Source organism: Pan troglodytes, chromosome 7 (assembly GCF_028858775.2).
Source record: "Pan troglodytes isolate AG18354 chromosome 7, NHGRI_mPanTro3-v2.0_pri, whole genome shotgun sequence".
NCBI classification, from domain to species: Eukaryota; Metazoa; Chordata; class Mammalia; order Primates; family Hominidae; genus Pan; species Pan troglodytes.
The window spans coordinates 61,513,205-61,526,379 of NC_072405.2; the positions used below are offsets into that span (position 1 = coordinate 61,513,205).

The 13,175-nt window shown below is 45.3% G+C and overlaps 1 protein-coding gene across 1 annotated transcript; it reads left to right on the forward strand.

Annotated features, from left to right (window-relative positions):
* The first annotated feature begins 213 nt into the window (after window positions 1-213).
* Window positions 214-4,235, forward strand: NPBWR1 (neuropeptides B and W receptor 1). The gene has a single exon (XM_016959474.4). It carries the CDS (start codon window positions 409-411, stop codon window positions 1,393-1,395), a length of 987 nt encoding a protein of 328 aa, XP_016814963.1. The 5' UTR covers window positions 214-408; the 3' UTR covers window positions 1,396-4,235.
* The last annotated feature ends 8,940 nt before the right edge of the window (window positions 4,236-13,175 follow it).

The following is a 13,175-nucleotide window of genomic DNA, read 5'->3' on the forward strand; positions in this document are numbered from 1 at the left end:
TTGCATTTTTCCTATGGAGGATTCTTCTCTCTCTAGCATTTCGTTTGATGTATTCAACTGGTAGAAGTGAGATTTCAACAGGTAGCAGAGAGCGCTCACGTGGAGGAGGTTTGGGGCGCCGCGGCGCCACCCCCACCCCTCCTCGGGACCGCGCCTATTTCTAAAGTTACACGTCGACGAACTAACCTATGCTTTAAATTCCTCTTTCCAGCCCCGTGAGTCCGCGGCGACATTGGGCCGTGGGGTGGCTGGGAACGGTCCCCTCCTCCGGAAAAACCAGAGAACGGCTTGGAGAGCTGAAACGAGCGTCCGCGAGCAGGTCCGTGCAGAACCGGGCTTCAGGACCGCTGAGCTCCGTAGGGCGTCCTTGGGGGACGCCAGGTCGCCGGCTCCTCTGCCCTCGTTGAGATGGACAACGCCTCGTTCTCGGAGCCCTGGCCCGCCAACGCATCGGGCCCGGACCCGGCGCTGAGCTGCTCCAACGCGTCGACTCTGGCGCCGCTGCCGGCGCCGCTGGCGGTGGCTGTACCAGTTGTCTACGCGGTGATCTGCGCCGTGGGTCTGGCGGGCAACTCCGCCGTGCTGTACGTGTTGCTGCGGGCGCCCCGCATGAAGACCGTCACCAACCTGTTCATCCTCAACCTGGCCATCGCCGACGAGCTCTTCACGCTGGTGCTGCCCATCAACATCGCCGACTTCCTGCTGCGGCAGTGGCCCTTCGGGGAGCTCATGTGCAAGCTCATCGTGGCTATCGACCAGTACAACACCTTCTCCAGCCTCTACTTCCTCACCGTCATGAGCGCCGACCGCTACCTGGTGGTGCTGGCCACTGCGGAGTCGCGCCGGGTGGCCGGCCGCACCTACAGCGCCGCGCGCGCGGTGAGCCTGGCCGTGTGGGGGATCGTCACACTCGTCGTGCTGCCCTTCGCAGTCTTCGCCCGGCTAGACGACGAGCAAGGCCGGCGCCAGTGCGTGCTAGTCTTTCCGCAGCCCGAGGCCTTCTGGTGGCGCGCGAGCCGCCTCTACACGCTCGTCCTGGGCTTCGCCATCCCCGTGTCCACCATCTGTGTCCTCTATACCACCCTGCTGTGCCGGCTGCATGCCATGCGGCTGGACAGCCACGCCAAGGCCCTGGAGCGCGCCAAGAAGCGGGTGACCTTCCTGGTGGTGGCGATCCTGGCGGTGTGCCTCCTCTGCTGGACGCCCTACCACCTGAGCACCGTGGTGGCGCTCACCACCGACCTCCCGCAGACGCCGCTGGTCATCGCTATCTCCTACTTCATCACCAGCCTGAGCTACGCCAACAGCTGCCTCAACCCCTTCCTCTACGCCTTCCTGGACGCCAGCTTCCGCAGGAACCTCCGCCAGCTGATAACTTGCCGCGCGGCCGCCTGACTCCCCCAGCGTCCGGCTCCGCAACTGCCCGCCACCCCTGGCCAGCGAGGGAGGAGCCGGCGCCAGAGTGCGGGACCAGACAGGCCGCCTAGGCCTCCTGGGGAAACTGACTCGCGCCCCATCCCCGACCTAGCAGATCGGAAGCGCTGCGACTGCGCCCGCAGGTTGACCTTGCCAAGCCCTCCAGGTGATGCGCGGCCACGCCGGGTGAGAAGAACTGAGGCTGAGATTGCCACACTGAGGGCTCCCTAAAGCCGAGGTGGAGGAAGAGGAGGGTAGAGGAGGAGGGCGGTATTGCTGGGAACCGCCCCCTCCCTGCCCTGCTCCCTGCTCCCCCACCCGAGTCCTGGCAGTCTGGAACCTGGCTGGAGTCGGAACTCTCTCCGCGCCTTCGAAGGGAGGCCCGAGGACGCTGCGGGCGCCCCCAGGCGTCGGCTCCGCGCGGCCCCTGCTGTAGCTGGCGCACAGCCCCGGCGGGTCCCCTTGTTCTCCGCGCGCTCTGGGAAGACGGTCAGGCGCGCGCGTTTGGCGCCCACCCCTGTGAGACCCGCGTGGCCGGGCGCCCCGGGCGGGGACCGCTGCCGAGGCCGCCAGCACCTCTTCAACTGGGGAAAACACAACGACTCGGGATGCCCCATCGGAATGTGTGTACACCTGTGTGTGTGTGTGGTGTGCACGCGTTTGCGGAGGCATGAGATGCGGGGAAGGAGGCTGGCGCTTGGCAGTGACTGCCTAGAATATGATACGAATAGTGATCCTTCTTTCTGTCTGCCCCAACTCCTTCTTTTCTTTGCCTTTTCCCTTTCCTATCCGTGATCTCCCCTGAAAATGTCAGACTCCCGGAGCAAGGAACCCGGAGTAGCCCGGGCGCGCGGTTCCGGCGCCCCCTGGAGGAGCCAGCGGCCGAGTGCTTAGCGTCCGAGGACCGCGGGGCTTTGTGGTGGAGCACTCCGGCTGAGCGCGCTTCACAGCGCTGTGGCGCACTGGTCATCGTTGCTTATAGAGGATGCCAAGCCCCACCCCCATTCCCCCAATTGGCCTCGTCTCTTGTCTTACTTAGATCAGTTTGTTGTAACTGTTCATGTGTGTACTGTTTTTCAGGACTGAAAACTTTATAAATAATGTACATGTCCTAATCTCACGAGTTGCCATGAAGATCAAATAAGTTAAAAAGAAATGCGATCTATTCTCTTGTGTTCCCTTTCTCCTCTGCTTCCTTGGCCCCGCCTTAGGGAGAGCAGGAAGCAGGGATGACCGACGGCTTCAGGTTTTCTCTGCTGTACTTTTCACAGGGAACTGTGGATTACCTGGGCTTTATTCCTTACTTGTAGACGGTATCCGGTAGGTAGTCCCGGTAAACCTGGTAAATACTGGTTCTGGAGTCACCAGAGAGACTGGCCAGCATCCTACCTGTGTTTTTATCTCTGCATATGGAAGACAAAGTGGATTAAGAGAGAGGACTGGCATTGGGTTTGCCCAATCCTCTGCAGTTTAGCCTTAGACATGAGGGCCGAACCCTAACCAAACTCTGGTAATTGATTATGGTGTTTTAAAAGGTATTAATCTTTAGGATGAAGTCCAAACAGGATGAAAATTTCTACAAATGTTTGTTTCCTATGTCATGTGTGAGAAAAGAAATGTGAGTGTTGCAGCACATTTTGTTTGCTTAGTTTGGCATCTTCAATCAATTTCTCAATTATTTAGGTTGAAAATAGCTTTTAATAAATATTTGGAAGGAAAAAACGCCCCCTTGGAATGGGGGGAAGCAAACCCCCTCTCTGATTTTGGTGAATGAGAATTGCTTTCTTAGCTCTCAGAGTTTTTAGGAACATTGAAATAATTCATAGCCATCAGTTTAGAAAATATACATTAAAAAACCTTCTGTCTTGGGTGGCAAATAATAGTAAATTGTTTAAAAGAAAGTTTTCATCTGCAATGAGTTTCGAGTGGTGGACCTCATGGCATTTGAACAGGCCTCTCTCTGCTGGCCGGCTTCAGAGGCTTCTTGGAATTCATTTTAATATCTTTCGAATTTCTAGGAAACATTCTATTGATTTTCCTTAAACTCTCAAAATTATCTCATGAATCCTCTGTAACTTTTCAAAATTAAAGTTTTAAACTTAGAGTAACTTGTAGATTACCTAAGGTGATGGACAAAGAGTAAGGTGAACATTTGGCTACAAACACAGCTGGGGTGATTGTCTGGATTCAATATCTCATCTGTCTTAATAAGCTCAGTAACTGGACTCAGATGGGGGACAGCTGAGTGATCCATCTGTCCACTGTTTCATCCCTACAGTAGATTGACCTCTAGCCTTCTTGGAATCTATGGAGATGACTGCTGGAAAAATACACGGGCTGACATTACTGTTCATCCCCAGCAAGGCATGGATTGGCTTCTGAGTATGCCTGTGGGATTAATCAGGTCTCAGCAGTTGAGTTCCTCCTGGGCTTTCTGATCACTGGATAAACTGTTGTATCATTATTTCTAGGTCATTGCCCTTCATACGAGCATGTAGACTGTATATCTCAGGCTTCCTTTTTATGTCTTGGGTAATTGGTTGAATAAATACACACATAAGCCAGGCAAAAGTAGAATTTATTCACATCATTGTATTGCAAAGGTTTTAACACTGTGTTGAATTCTTGCGGTTTCTGTGTAAACTCTATGGTTTGGTTTTACCACTTTGAATAGTTAAAAATGTCTATTTGCTTTTACTTAATTTAGTGCAGTTATGTAATGTGTATGCTTATGTTTTCTCTTGACAAACGCAGAAACTCTGTAGTCCATTGTAGAGGAGCTCAGTTTAAAATAAAAGCTGAAACATTCTGTGTGATAAGTGAACATTCTATTTTCTGAGAACAAGTTATCCACAATTAAGTCACCTTAGCATTTGTGCAGTGTTACTATTTAAAAATACTGCCTTCATTGGAAAAGTGATCCAATGAATACTCAATGAATAAATAGAAGTATTTGACAGGACAAAATTAAGAATGAACACCCCCACCCCTTAATTTGGTTGATTGTGAAAATGATGCAAAGCTGCTGATAAACACAGAGATTCCAGAACTTATGCTGGGCAGAGAAAGGATGCTAAACTTTTATCATACCATCAAAAGCCTCATTTCTTAAATATTTGAGCAGCTATGTGGAGGGGGAGAAGGGAAGAAAAATTGCTTCAATTATTAGTATACACATTGCTATCAGCAATATGCCTAGACATAGCACAAATATGCAAGGTGGAGAATCTCACCTGAAAAACTCACGAACTTATTATAAACCCTTCTTTCCTCAGCAACATGCTGGGAAAACAACAGCAAGACAAAAAAACAGTAAACTCTCCTTGGATGTTAATCATCTATGCTTATGCACATTAAGAAAGAGATCAGAGAATTCTGCCCATAATGGTCTTTTATTAGCACAGCTTTGGGTCTGGCACTTCAGCCCCCATTTTACATAAAAAGAAAGTAAGATACAAGGAAGTGGATCAATTTAGCCAGGCCCACAAAGATCAGTGAAGACCAATCAGAGCCACCCAGTTCCCATTCTATTCTAGGAATTGTGTCATCTTGTTTCGGCAGAGATGGAATTCGTTGCAATGTGTAATTTGGGAATATTAGACTAGAAAACAATGATGTCTTTTAAATATTTAGTAGATTAAGCAAGCTGTATCTACCATTAGCTCATATGAGATAAAGGGAGGGTAAGATTTAATATTATAAAACTTCAATCTTAATTCAGAGACTTACAAAGTGTATGGGATTGTTGAAAGTTATATGAGAATAAAAATTTCTAACAGAGCTGTCACACAAAGGCACCATGTGCATAGCAGCCTCCACGCTTTATGTACGTGGAACTGTGCCCTAGAGGGACTGTTCATATAGGGGACAATGCTAATGATGGCTGTACTCTGTAGAATGGAGCTTTGCAATGGATGATGCTGTCCTTGAATTTAGGGCGAGGGAAATTTATTTGTTTATACCATATCTCATAAGGTTACATTGGTGACATCATGTTAAATAAAAATAAAAGATGGAAAAAGGGAAGGAAATTTAAAATGATATTGCTCAGAAACTATCAGAATGCATGAACTGCATGCTTCCCACAGTCCAGAAGATTTCTCTTGTGCCTGGGGGGCAATAGTGCACACAGACCTGATGCCCTGTTGGGCCAAGACCCAGGGAGCGGCTCAGCATCTTCCTGTAAAATCTGGGTCTTCTCATATTGTTCGACCAGAAGGTTAACTCACCCCCATTCTGAGGTAACCCAAGGACCAGAGTCACAACTGCAATAACCAGGCCACCGTTTACCACGGAAAGAGTGGGTGTGTGCATAGTCAAAAATGTGGGAGAAATTGCGAGTGTTCCCAAAGGTGAGGGGCAAATCATTTGTGAATGCTAAATAGTAACAACAAAACGGACATCTTAAATGATTCATCCATTTGCCAAAGCAGCTTCTTCCTTTAGGCAGTGATGAATGATCTGGTAGAGGAAGAAAGACCAGCCCTATACAGTAACTGTGGTGTGAATGCAGCAGTCAAACCTGAAAAGATGTAAATATTTACACCTGCAAAAGTACCAAGTGAATTATCCACATTTTCCTACATAATACTATTTTGATTCCTTTAACTCCTCTCTTCCAATAAAAATACCACTCTTCATTGCTACATTCTATTTATTCTCTTTACAGAGGAGTTCCAGGGGTCTTAGTTAAAAGGGAGTTACATAATTCCTTAAAAAAACTGCATCTTGGATTTATCATGACAATTTATTATTATGGTTAAATATTATACTAAACCTTTAAACACATTTATTTAAAATGAAAATGTATTTTAAATGTACAGAATATGTTAAGTAATGAGGTTTCTTGTGACTTTTTTTTCCTTTTTTTTTTTTTTTGAGATGGAGTCTCGCTGTGTTGCCCAGGCTGGAGTGTAGTAGTGGCGCGATCTTGGCTCACTGCAAGCTCTGCCTCCCGGGTTCACGCCATTCTCCTGCCTTAGCCTCCTGAGTAGCTGGGACTACAGGTGCCCGCCACCATGCCCGGCTAATTTTTTTTTGTATTTTTTTTTTTAGTAGAGATGGGGTTTCACCGTGTTAGCCAGGATGGTCTCAATCGCCTGACCTCATGATCCGCCCACCTCGGCCTCCCAAAGTGCTGGGATTACAGGGGTGAGCCACCACGCCCGGCCTCTTGTGACTTTTATACTTCCAGTTGAAAGGAAGAATGCATCTATGTAACTTTTCTATTGAATCTTTCAAGTGATAATGAAAACAATAATCCACATAATTTTTTGAACTTTCATTTAATAATGTTGAGCTCAATTTGTGTTTAAATTTTATGTTCGAAATTGTTTTATTTATTTAAACAATGAGGTCTCACTATGTTGCCCAGGCTGGAGTTGAACTCTTAGGCTCACGTGATCCTCCCACCTCAGCCTTCTGAGTAATTAAGACTACTGGTAAGTGCCACCTCGCCTAGCTTGAGATAGTTTAATTTTTATCAAAGTAATACTTAATTTTAAATTAAATTTGAAAACAGCCAAATGTAAAACATTTCAATAGCTTTAGGAGTACAAATGGTGTTTGGTTACATGGATGAATTGTATAGTGGTGAAGTCTGAGATTTTAGTGCACCCATCACACGAGTAGTGTACGTCATACCCATTATACCGCTCTGTATGCCTTTAGTACCCATAGCTTAGCTCCCACGTATAGGTGAGTAAGTACTGTATTTGGTTTTTCATTCCTAGTTACTTCACTAAGAATAATGTCCTCCAGCTCCATCCAAGTTGCTGCAGAAGACATTATTTCATTCTTTTTAGGGGCTGAGTAGTATTCCATGGTGTATATATTCCACGTTTTCTTTATCCACTCATCTGCTGGTGGCCACTTAAGTTGGCTCCATATCTTTGCCATTGTGAATTGTGCTGTCATAAACCTACAAGAGTAGGTATCTTTTTGATATAATGACTTCTTTTCCTTTGGTTAGGTCTCCATTAGTGGGATGCTGGATTGAATGGTAGGTTTACTTTGAGTTCTTTGAGAAAACTCCATACTGTTTCCCATAGAGGTTGTACTGATTCACATTCCCACCAACAGTGTATAAGCATTCACTTTTCACCACATCCATGCCAACATCTATTGTTTTATGACTTTTGAGTAATCGCCATTCTGGCTGGAGTAAGGTGGAATCTTATGTGGTTTTGTTTGCATTTCCCTGATGATTACAGTGATGTTGATGTTCAGCATTTTTTCATGTTTTTGGCCATTTCTTTTCTCTTTTTTTGAGACAGAATCTCGCTCTGTTGCTCAGGCTGGAGTGCAGTGGCATGATCTCGACTCATTGCAACCTCCACCTCCTGGGTTCAAGCGATTCTCTTGCCTCAGCCTCCTAAGTAGCTGGGATTACAGGTGCCTGCTGTAATGCCCAGCTAATTTTTGTATTTTCTGTAGAGCCAGGTTTCACAATGTTGGCCAGACTGGTCTCGAACTCCTTACTGCAAGTGAGCACTTTGGCCTCCAAAGTGCTGGGATTACAGGCATGAGCCACCACTCCTGGACTTTGTTGGCCATTTCTACATCTTCTTTTGAGAAATGCCTACTCATGTCATTTGCCCATTGTTTAATGGGATTATTTGTCTTTTTCTTGCTGATTTTAAATTTCTACAACTTTTGATTGTAGCAGAAGATTTATTAAAAGCATCAAGTTTCCACCCAGTCCCAACTGGCCATAGTCCCTCCCAGCCACATTAACTGTTGATTCTGGGATTTACCTCCTTATTACTGAATTATAGGTTTATACCTCAATGTTTTACTTGCTTAATTTTAGACATGGTAGTGAAGATTTTGGGGGTGGGGTTGTTGACACTTTTGAAAGCCAGTTGTGTTCAGGGGGTCTCTCCACTTATTCTGTTTTCAGACTTTTAATTTGTCTCCCTATTTTTTGTTCCTGTACTTGGTTCCTGTCTTATTGTAGCACCTGGTTCCCTGCAACACATCTCTGGGACCAATTTCTCCAGGCTGTGAAACTCCAGTCTCCAGCAGAGATGGGGAGCAAGCGTCTCCTGGCTACAGCGGCCAGGCTGGGGAGCCTAACCATTCTTCACATAGCTTTCCTTCAGCCTCCCTGTTTGTGGCCCTGCAGCTCACCCCCAACTTCCATGGGCACGATGGTCTCTCTGAGTGGCTTTGGAAGCAAATTAGGTTGGATAAAAAATTGGTGTGTCCTGCTGTAGACATTTCTGCATTCTGTTGCTTACAAGTGCTCCTTCTGCTGACCAGCCTATCAAAAGCCATTGATATCTCTCACCCTTGTTATCGCTTATCTAGCTCTTTGTCCATTTAAAAAATTTCTTTCCTGTTCTTATAGTAGGGCTTTCATAGAAAATAACGGTAAATAAATACTGTGTAAATGCCATCATTTTAAACTGAAGTGTGTGTGTGTGTATATATATAACAGGTTTGATGAAATTTTAGAGAACTTTCTTCCTGGCTTAGAAGAACTCAGTAAGAAATGAGTTGCTTGGAAGAAGCTTAGTCTACAAATGTCAAGAAATGTCTTGGAATGAAATGATAAATTCAAGCAATCTAAAATATTAGGTTTCCCTGACAACCAGCATTCTGATGTTTGGAGATACCCACATGTATCTGTCAAGAAAGCATAGCCCACTCGCCACAGAACCTCTGTGTAGTTCAGCATCACCCCCAGGCCAGGCCCAGCACACACAGCGGCAGTCATCATCCACATAGGCCAAGCTGCCTTTGAGAACTGTTAATTAGATCAGCTTCTCCAGGTGGCATCGGGGCATCAGCCTTTCCAAAGCTCCCAACCCGGACCCCAAAATGAGACATGGAACAAAGCCACTCAGATGACATGCAGCTCTGAAAGAGTGAGAATCAAAGCTTGCCACTGCATGCCTCTGAGTTATGTGGCCCTATTGTGGTAAAAGCTGAGACACTGATGTGATTTTATTTTCTCACCCATCAGTAGTGATCAGTGATTCTGGGCTTGCTTTTAACTGCTCTCTTTCAGAAGCTTGTACTTTTGCTTGCCTGATTATGAAGTTATGATAATAAGTGAATATCATTTGAGTAACAAATAACAAATAATATCTAAAATATTAAAATATTGATTGTTTAGGCTTTCCAGGGCACATGCTTCTCTTGATTGTAGTGTTTTATTTAAAAAAAAAAATCGTACAAGAATTATTTCTTTGGCCTGCTGGTGTGTATCAAAAACTGTTTTTTTCCTTGCCATTAATATATTGAAATATAAATAATCTCCCAAAATAAACATTTTCTCTGTGAGTAATAATTTATGCCCTGTAAGTAAAAAAGAAAACTAGTTAAATTAATTCTATTTGTTATTCTCAGTAGGGGGAGCAAAAAGGATAAAATAAATCTGCAAGAGTTATTGTATTTTCTATTTAAGGCGTTGGTAAAAAGTGGACTTGCTGCCACCTTAAGGATGACTGGTGCAGAAAAATCGAGCTTCGCAGTTGCAGCCATGCTAGTTTTTTAAATAATAATGATAATAATTTTGACTTTTTCCCCACTTGCTGGTTGCTCTCATAACACTCAACAGAAAGCGAAAATGTAATAATAGTCTTTGCCATTTCTCTACTGCAGTTTGTTCCTTTACTATTGTTATTTTATTTTATCTTATTTTATTTTTTGGAGATGGAGTCTCACTCTGTCGCCCAGGCTGGAGTGCAGTGGCGCGATCTCAGCTCACTGCAACCTCTGCCTCCCGGGTTCAAGGGATTCTCCTACCTCAGCCTCCTGAGTAGCTGGGATTATAGGCACGTGCCACCACGTCTGGCTTATTTTTGTATTTTTAGTAGAGATGGGGTTTTTCCGTGTTGTCCAGGCTGGTCTCAAACTCCTGACCTCAAGTGATCCACCCGCTTTGGCCTCCCAAAATGCTGGGATTACAGGTATGAGCCACCACCCCCAGACTACTATTGATATTTTAGACATTTTTTTCTTATTACTGTAATGGGATCTTCATACATGTGTTTTAGCTTGTTTTTAAAATCATTTCCTTAGGGTATGCCTAGATGTGGAATTATTCTTTCACTTTCTCACAGTGAAGACTCTAAACCCCACATCCCTCTCCACCATTTTGTCATATGAAAGAGATGTCTCTCCAACCAAACATTGACTGCATTCGGTGGCTCTTGATTCCTTTTGTTCTCACCTTCTCAAGGGCTTCTTTCTTTTGGCTCCCTCTTCTCTTCTAAATTATATACATTCACATACTGCGTAATATTTATTAGCATTTGTAGGAGATCAAAATATACCACTCCAAAATATGCTACTTTTATTATTTTATTATTTTTTATTTATTTATTTTTTCGAGATGGAGTCTTGCTTTGTCACCCAGGCTGGAGTGCAGTGGTGCGGTCTCAGCTCACTACAACCTCTGCCTCCCCAGTTCAAGCAATTCTCCTATCTCAGCCCCCAAGTAGCTGGGATTACAGGCAGGTGCCACCATGACCAGCTAATTTTTGTATTTTTAGTAGAGACGGAATTTCACCATATTGGCCAAGCTGGTCTTGAACTCCTGACCTCAAGTAATCTGCTGCCTTGGCTTCCCAAAGTGCTGAGATTACAGATGTGAGCCACTGCGCCTGGCCTCCAAATATGCTACTTTGGCATGAGGATTATTTTGAGCTGAAGACAATTGAGAAACATTGGATACCAATTCAAAAAAGCCCTCTGGCCGGGCGTGGTGGCTCAAGCCTGTAATCCCAGTACTTTGGGAGGCCAAGGTGGGCGCATCACCTGAGGTCAGGAGTTCAAGACCAGCCTGGCCAACATGGTGAAACCCCGTCTCTACTAAAAATACACAAACTAGCCAGGCATGGTGGCAGACGCCTGTAATCCCAGCTACTCAGGAGGCTGAGGCAGGAGAATTGCTTGAACCCAGGAGGCAGAGGTTGCAGTGAACCGAGATCGCGCCATTGCACTCTAGCCTTGGGGACAAGAGCGAGACTTCGTCTCAAACAAAACAAAACAAACAAAAAAATCAACTCTCTGCCTCTCCTCCCATTTGCTTAAAAGCAGGCTGTCTCTTAATCTCCGGAGACAACAGTAGGCTCGTAGCCCAGAAATGGCACCAAGAGGAATCTGCACAGCAAACCTTGCTTAAACAAGTCATTTCTTCCATTAGTTTCCCTCTTATATTACTTTCCCACAGTTTGCTGCCCCTAAAAGCCTAAACCCATTTTTTAAATCTTGTCACTTCTCTGTAAGTTTATTGTTCTTTGTTGAGATGGTATGTAAGCCCAAGTTCTAATCACCCTTCAATTACTCTTCACTGAGTTTCTCCACATGTATGCATGCTGCACGTGTTAATAAACTCTATTTTTCTCTTGTTAATCTGTTTTCTGTTGCTTTAATTTCCAGGGCCACATTCAGATAACCTAGGAGGGTAAAAGAAAAGTGCCCCCTCCCTAAACATTCAAACACTCTAATATATTCAACTTCATTAAAAAGAACTCCTTAAACTCTTCTCTGCAGATGAAGCCAGCTAATAAATGTAGAAACAAATGGAAGAATTTGAAAAATCACCATTGTGCAGTTAGAATATCAACCACATTGTAATAATTGATTTAAGGAAGGTTTATCAATGGATACAAAACTATTGGGTGGAAGGTTTACTGGGAGCAAGGATATTTGCATGGTGCCAAGATAGCACGCCAAAGATCACTTGCTATTTGCAAGGGTAAAAGATATACCTTTATAAAATAGAAATCTGGTTGGATTACCAAATAATCCAATGTAATGTGACTAATGATGTGTCCGGAATTGGTGGGTTCTTGGTCTCACTGACTTCAAGAATGAAGCCGCGGACCCTCGCGGTGAGTGTTACAGCTCTTAAGGTGGCGCGTCTGGAGTCTGTCCTTTCTGATGTTCAGATGTGTTCGGAGTTTCTTCCTTCTGGTGGGTTCATGGTCTCACTGGCTCAGGAGTGAAGCTGCAGACCTTCGCGGTGAGTGTTACAGCTCTTAAGGCAGCGCGTCTGGAGTTGTTCGTTCCTCCCGGTGGGCTTGTGGTCTCACTGGGCTCAGGAGTGAAGCTGCAGATCTTCGCGGTGAGTGTTACAGCTCATAAAAGCAGCGTGGACCCAAAGAGTGAGCAGTAGCAAGATTTATTGCAAAGAGCGAAAGAACAAAGCTTCCACAGTGTGGAAGGGGACCCGAGCGGGTTGCCAATGCTGGCTGGGGCAGCCTGCTTTTATTCTCTTATCTGGCCGCACCCACATCCTGCTGATTGGTAGAGCCAAGTGGCCTGTTTTGTCAGGGCGCTGATTGGTGCATTTACAATCCCTGAGCTAGATACAAAGGTTCTCCACATTCCCATCAGATTAGTTAGATACAGAGTTTCGACACACAGGTTCTCCAAGGCCCCACCAGAGCAGCTAGATACAGAGTGTTGATTGGTGCATTCACAAACCTTGAGCTAAACACAGGGTGCTGATTGGTGTGTTTACAAACCTTGAGCTAGATACAGAGTGCCGATTGGTGTATTTACAATCCTTGAGCTAGACATAAAGGTTCTTCAAGGCCCCACCAGAGTAGCTAGATACAGAGTGTCGATTGGTGCACTCACAAACCTTGAGCTAAACACAGGGTGCTGATTGGTGTATTTACAAACCTTGAGCTAGATACTGAGTGCCGATTGGTGTAGTTACAATCCCTGAGCTAGACATAAAGGTTCTCCACGTCCTCACCAGAGCAGCTAGATAGAGTGTCGATTGGTGCACTCACAAA

Coding starts and splice junctions, on each gene's coding strand:
- NPBWR1 (XM_016959474.4), top strand. CDS start 409: ATGGACAACGCCTCGTTCTCGGAGCCCTGGCCCGCCAACGCATCGGGC.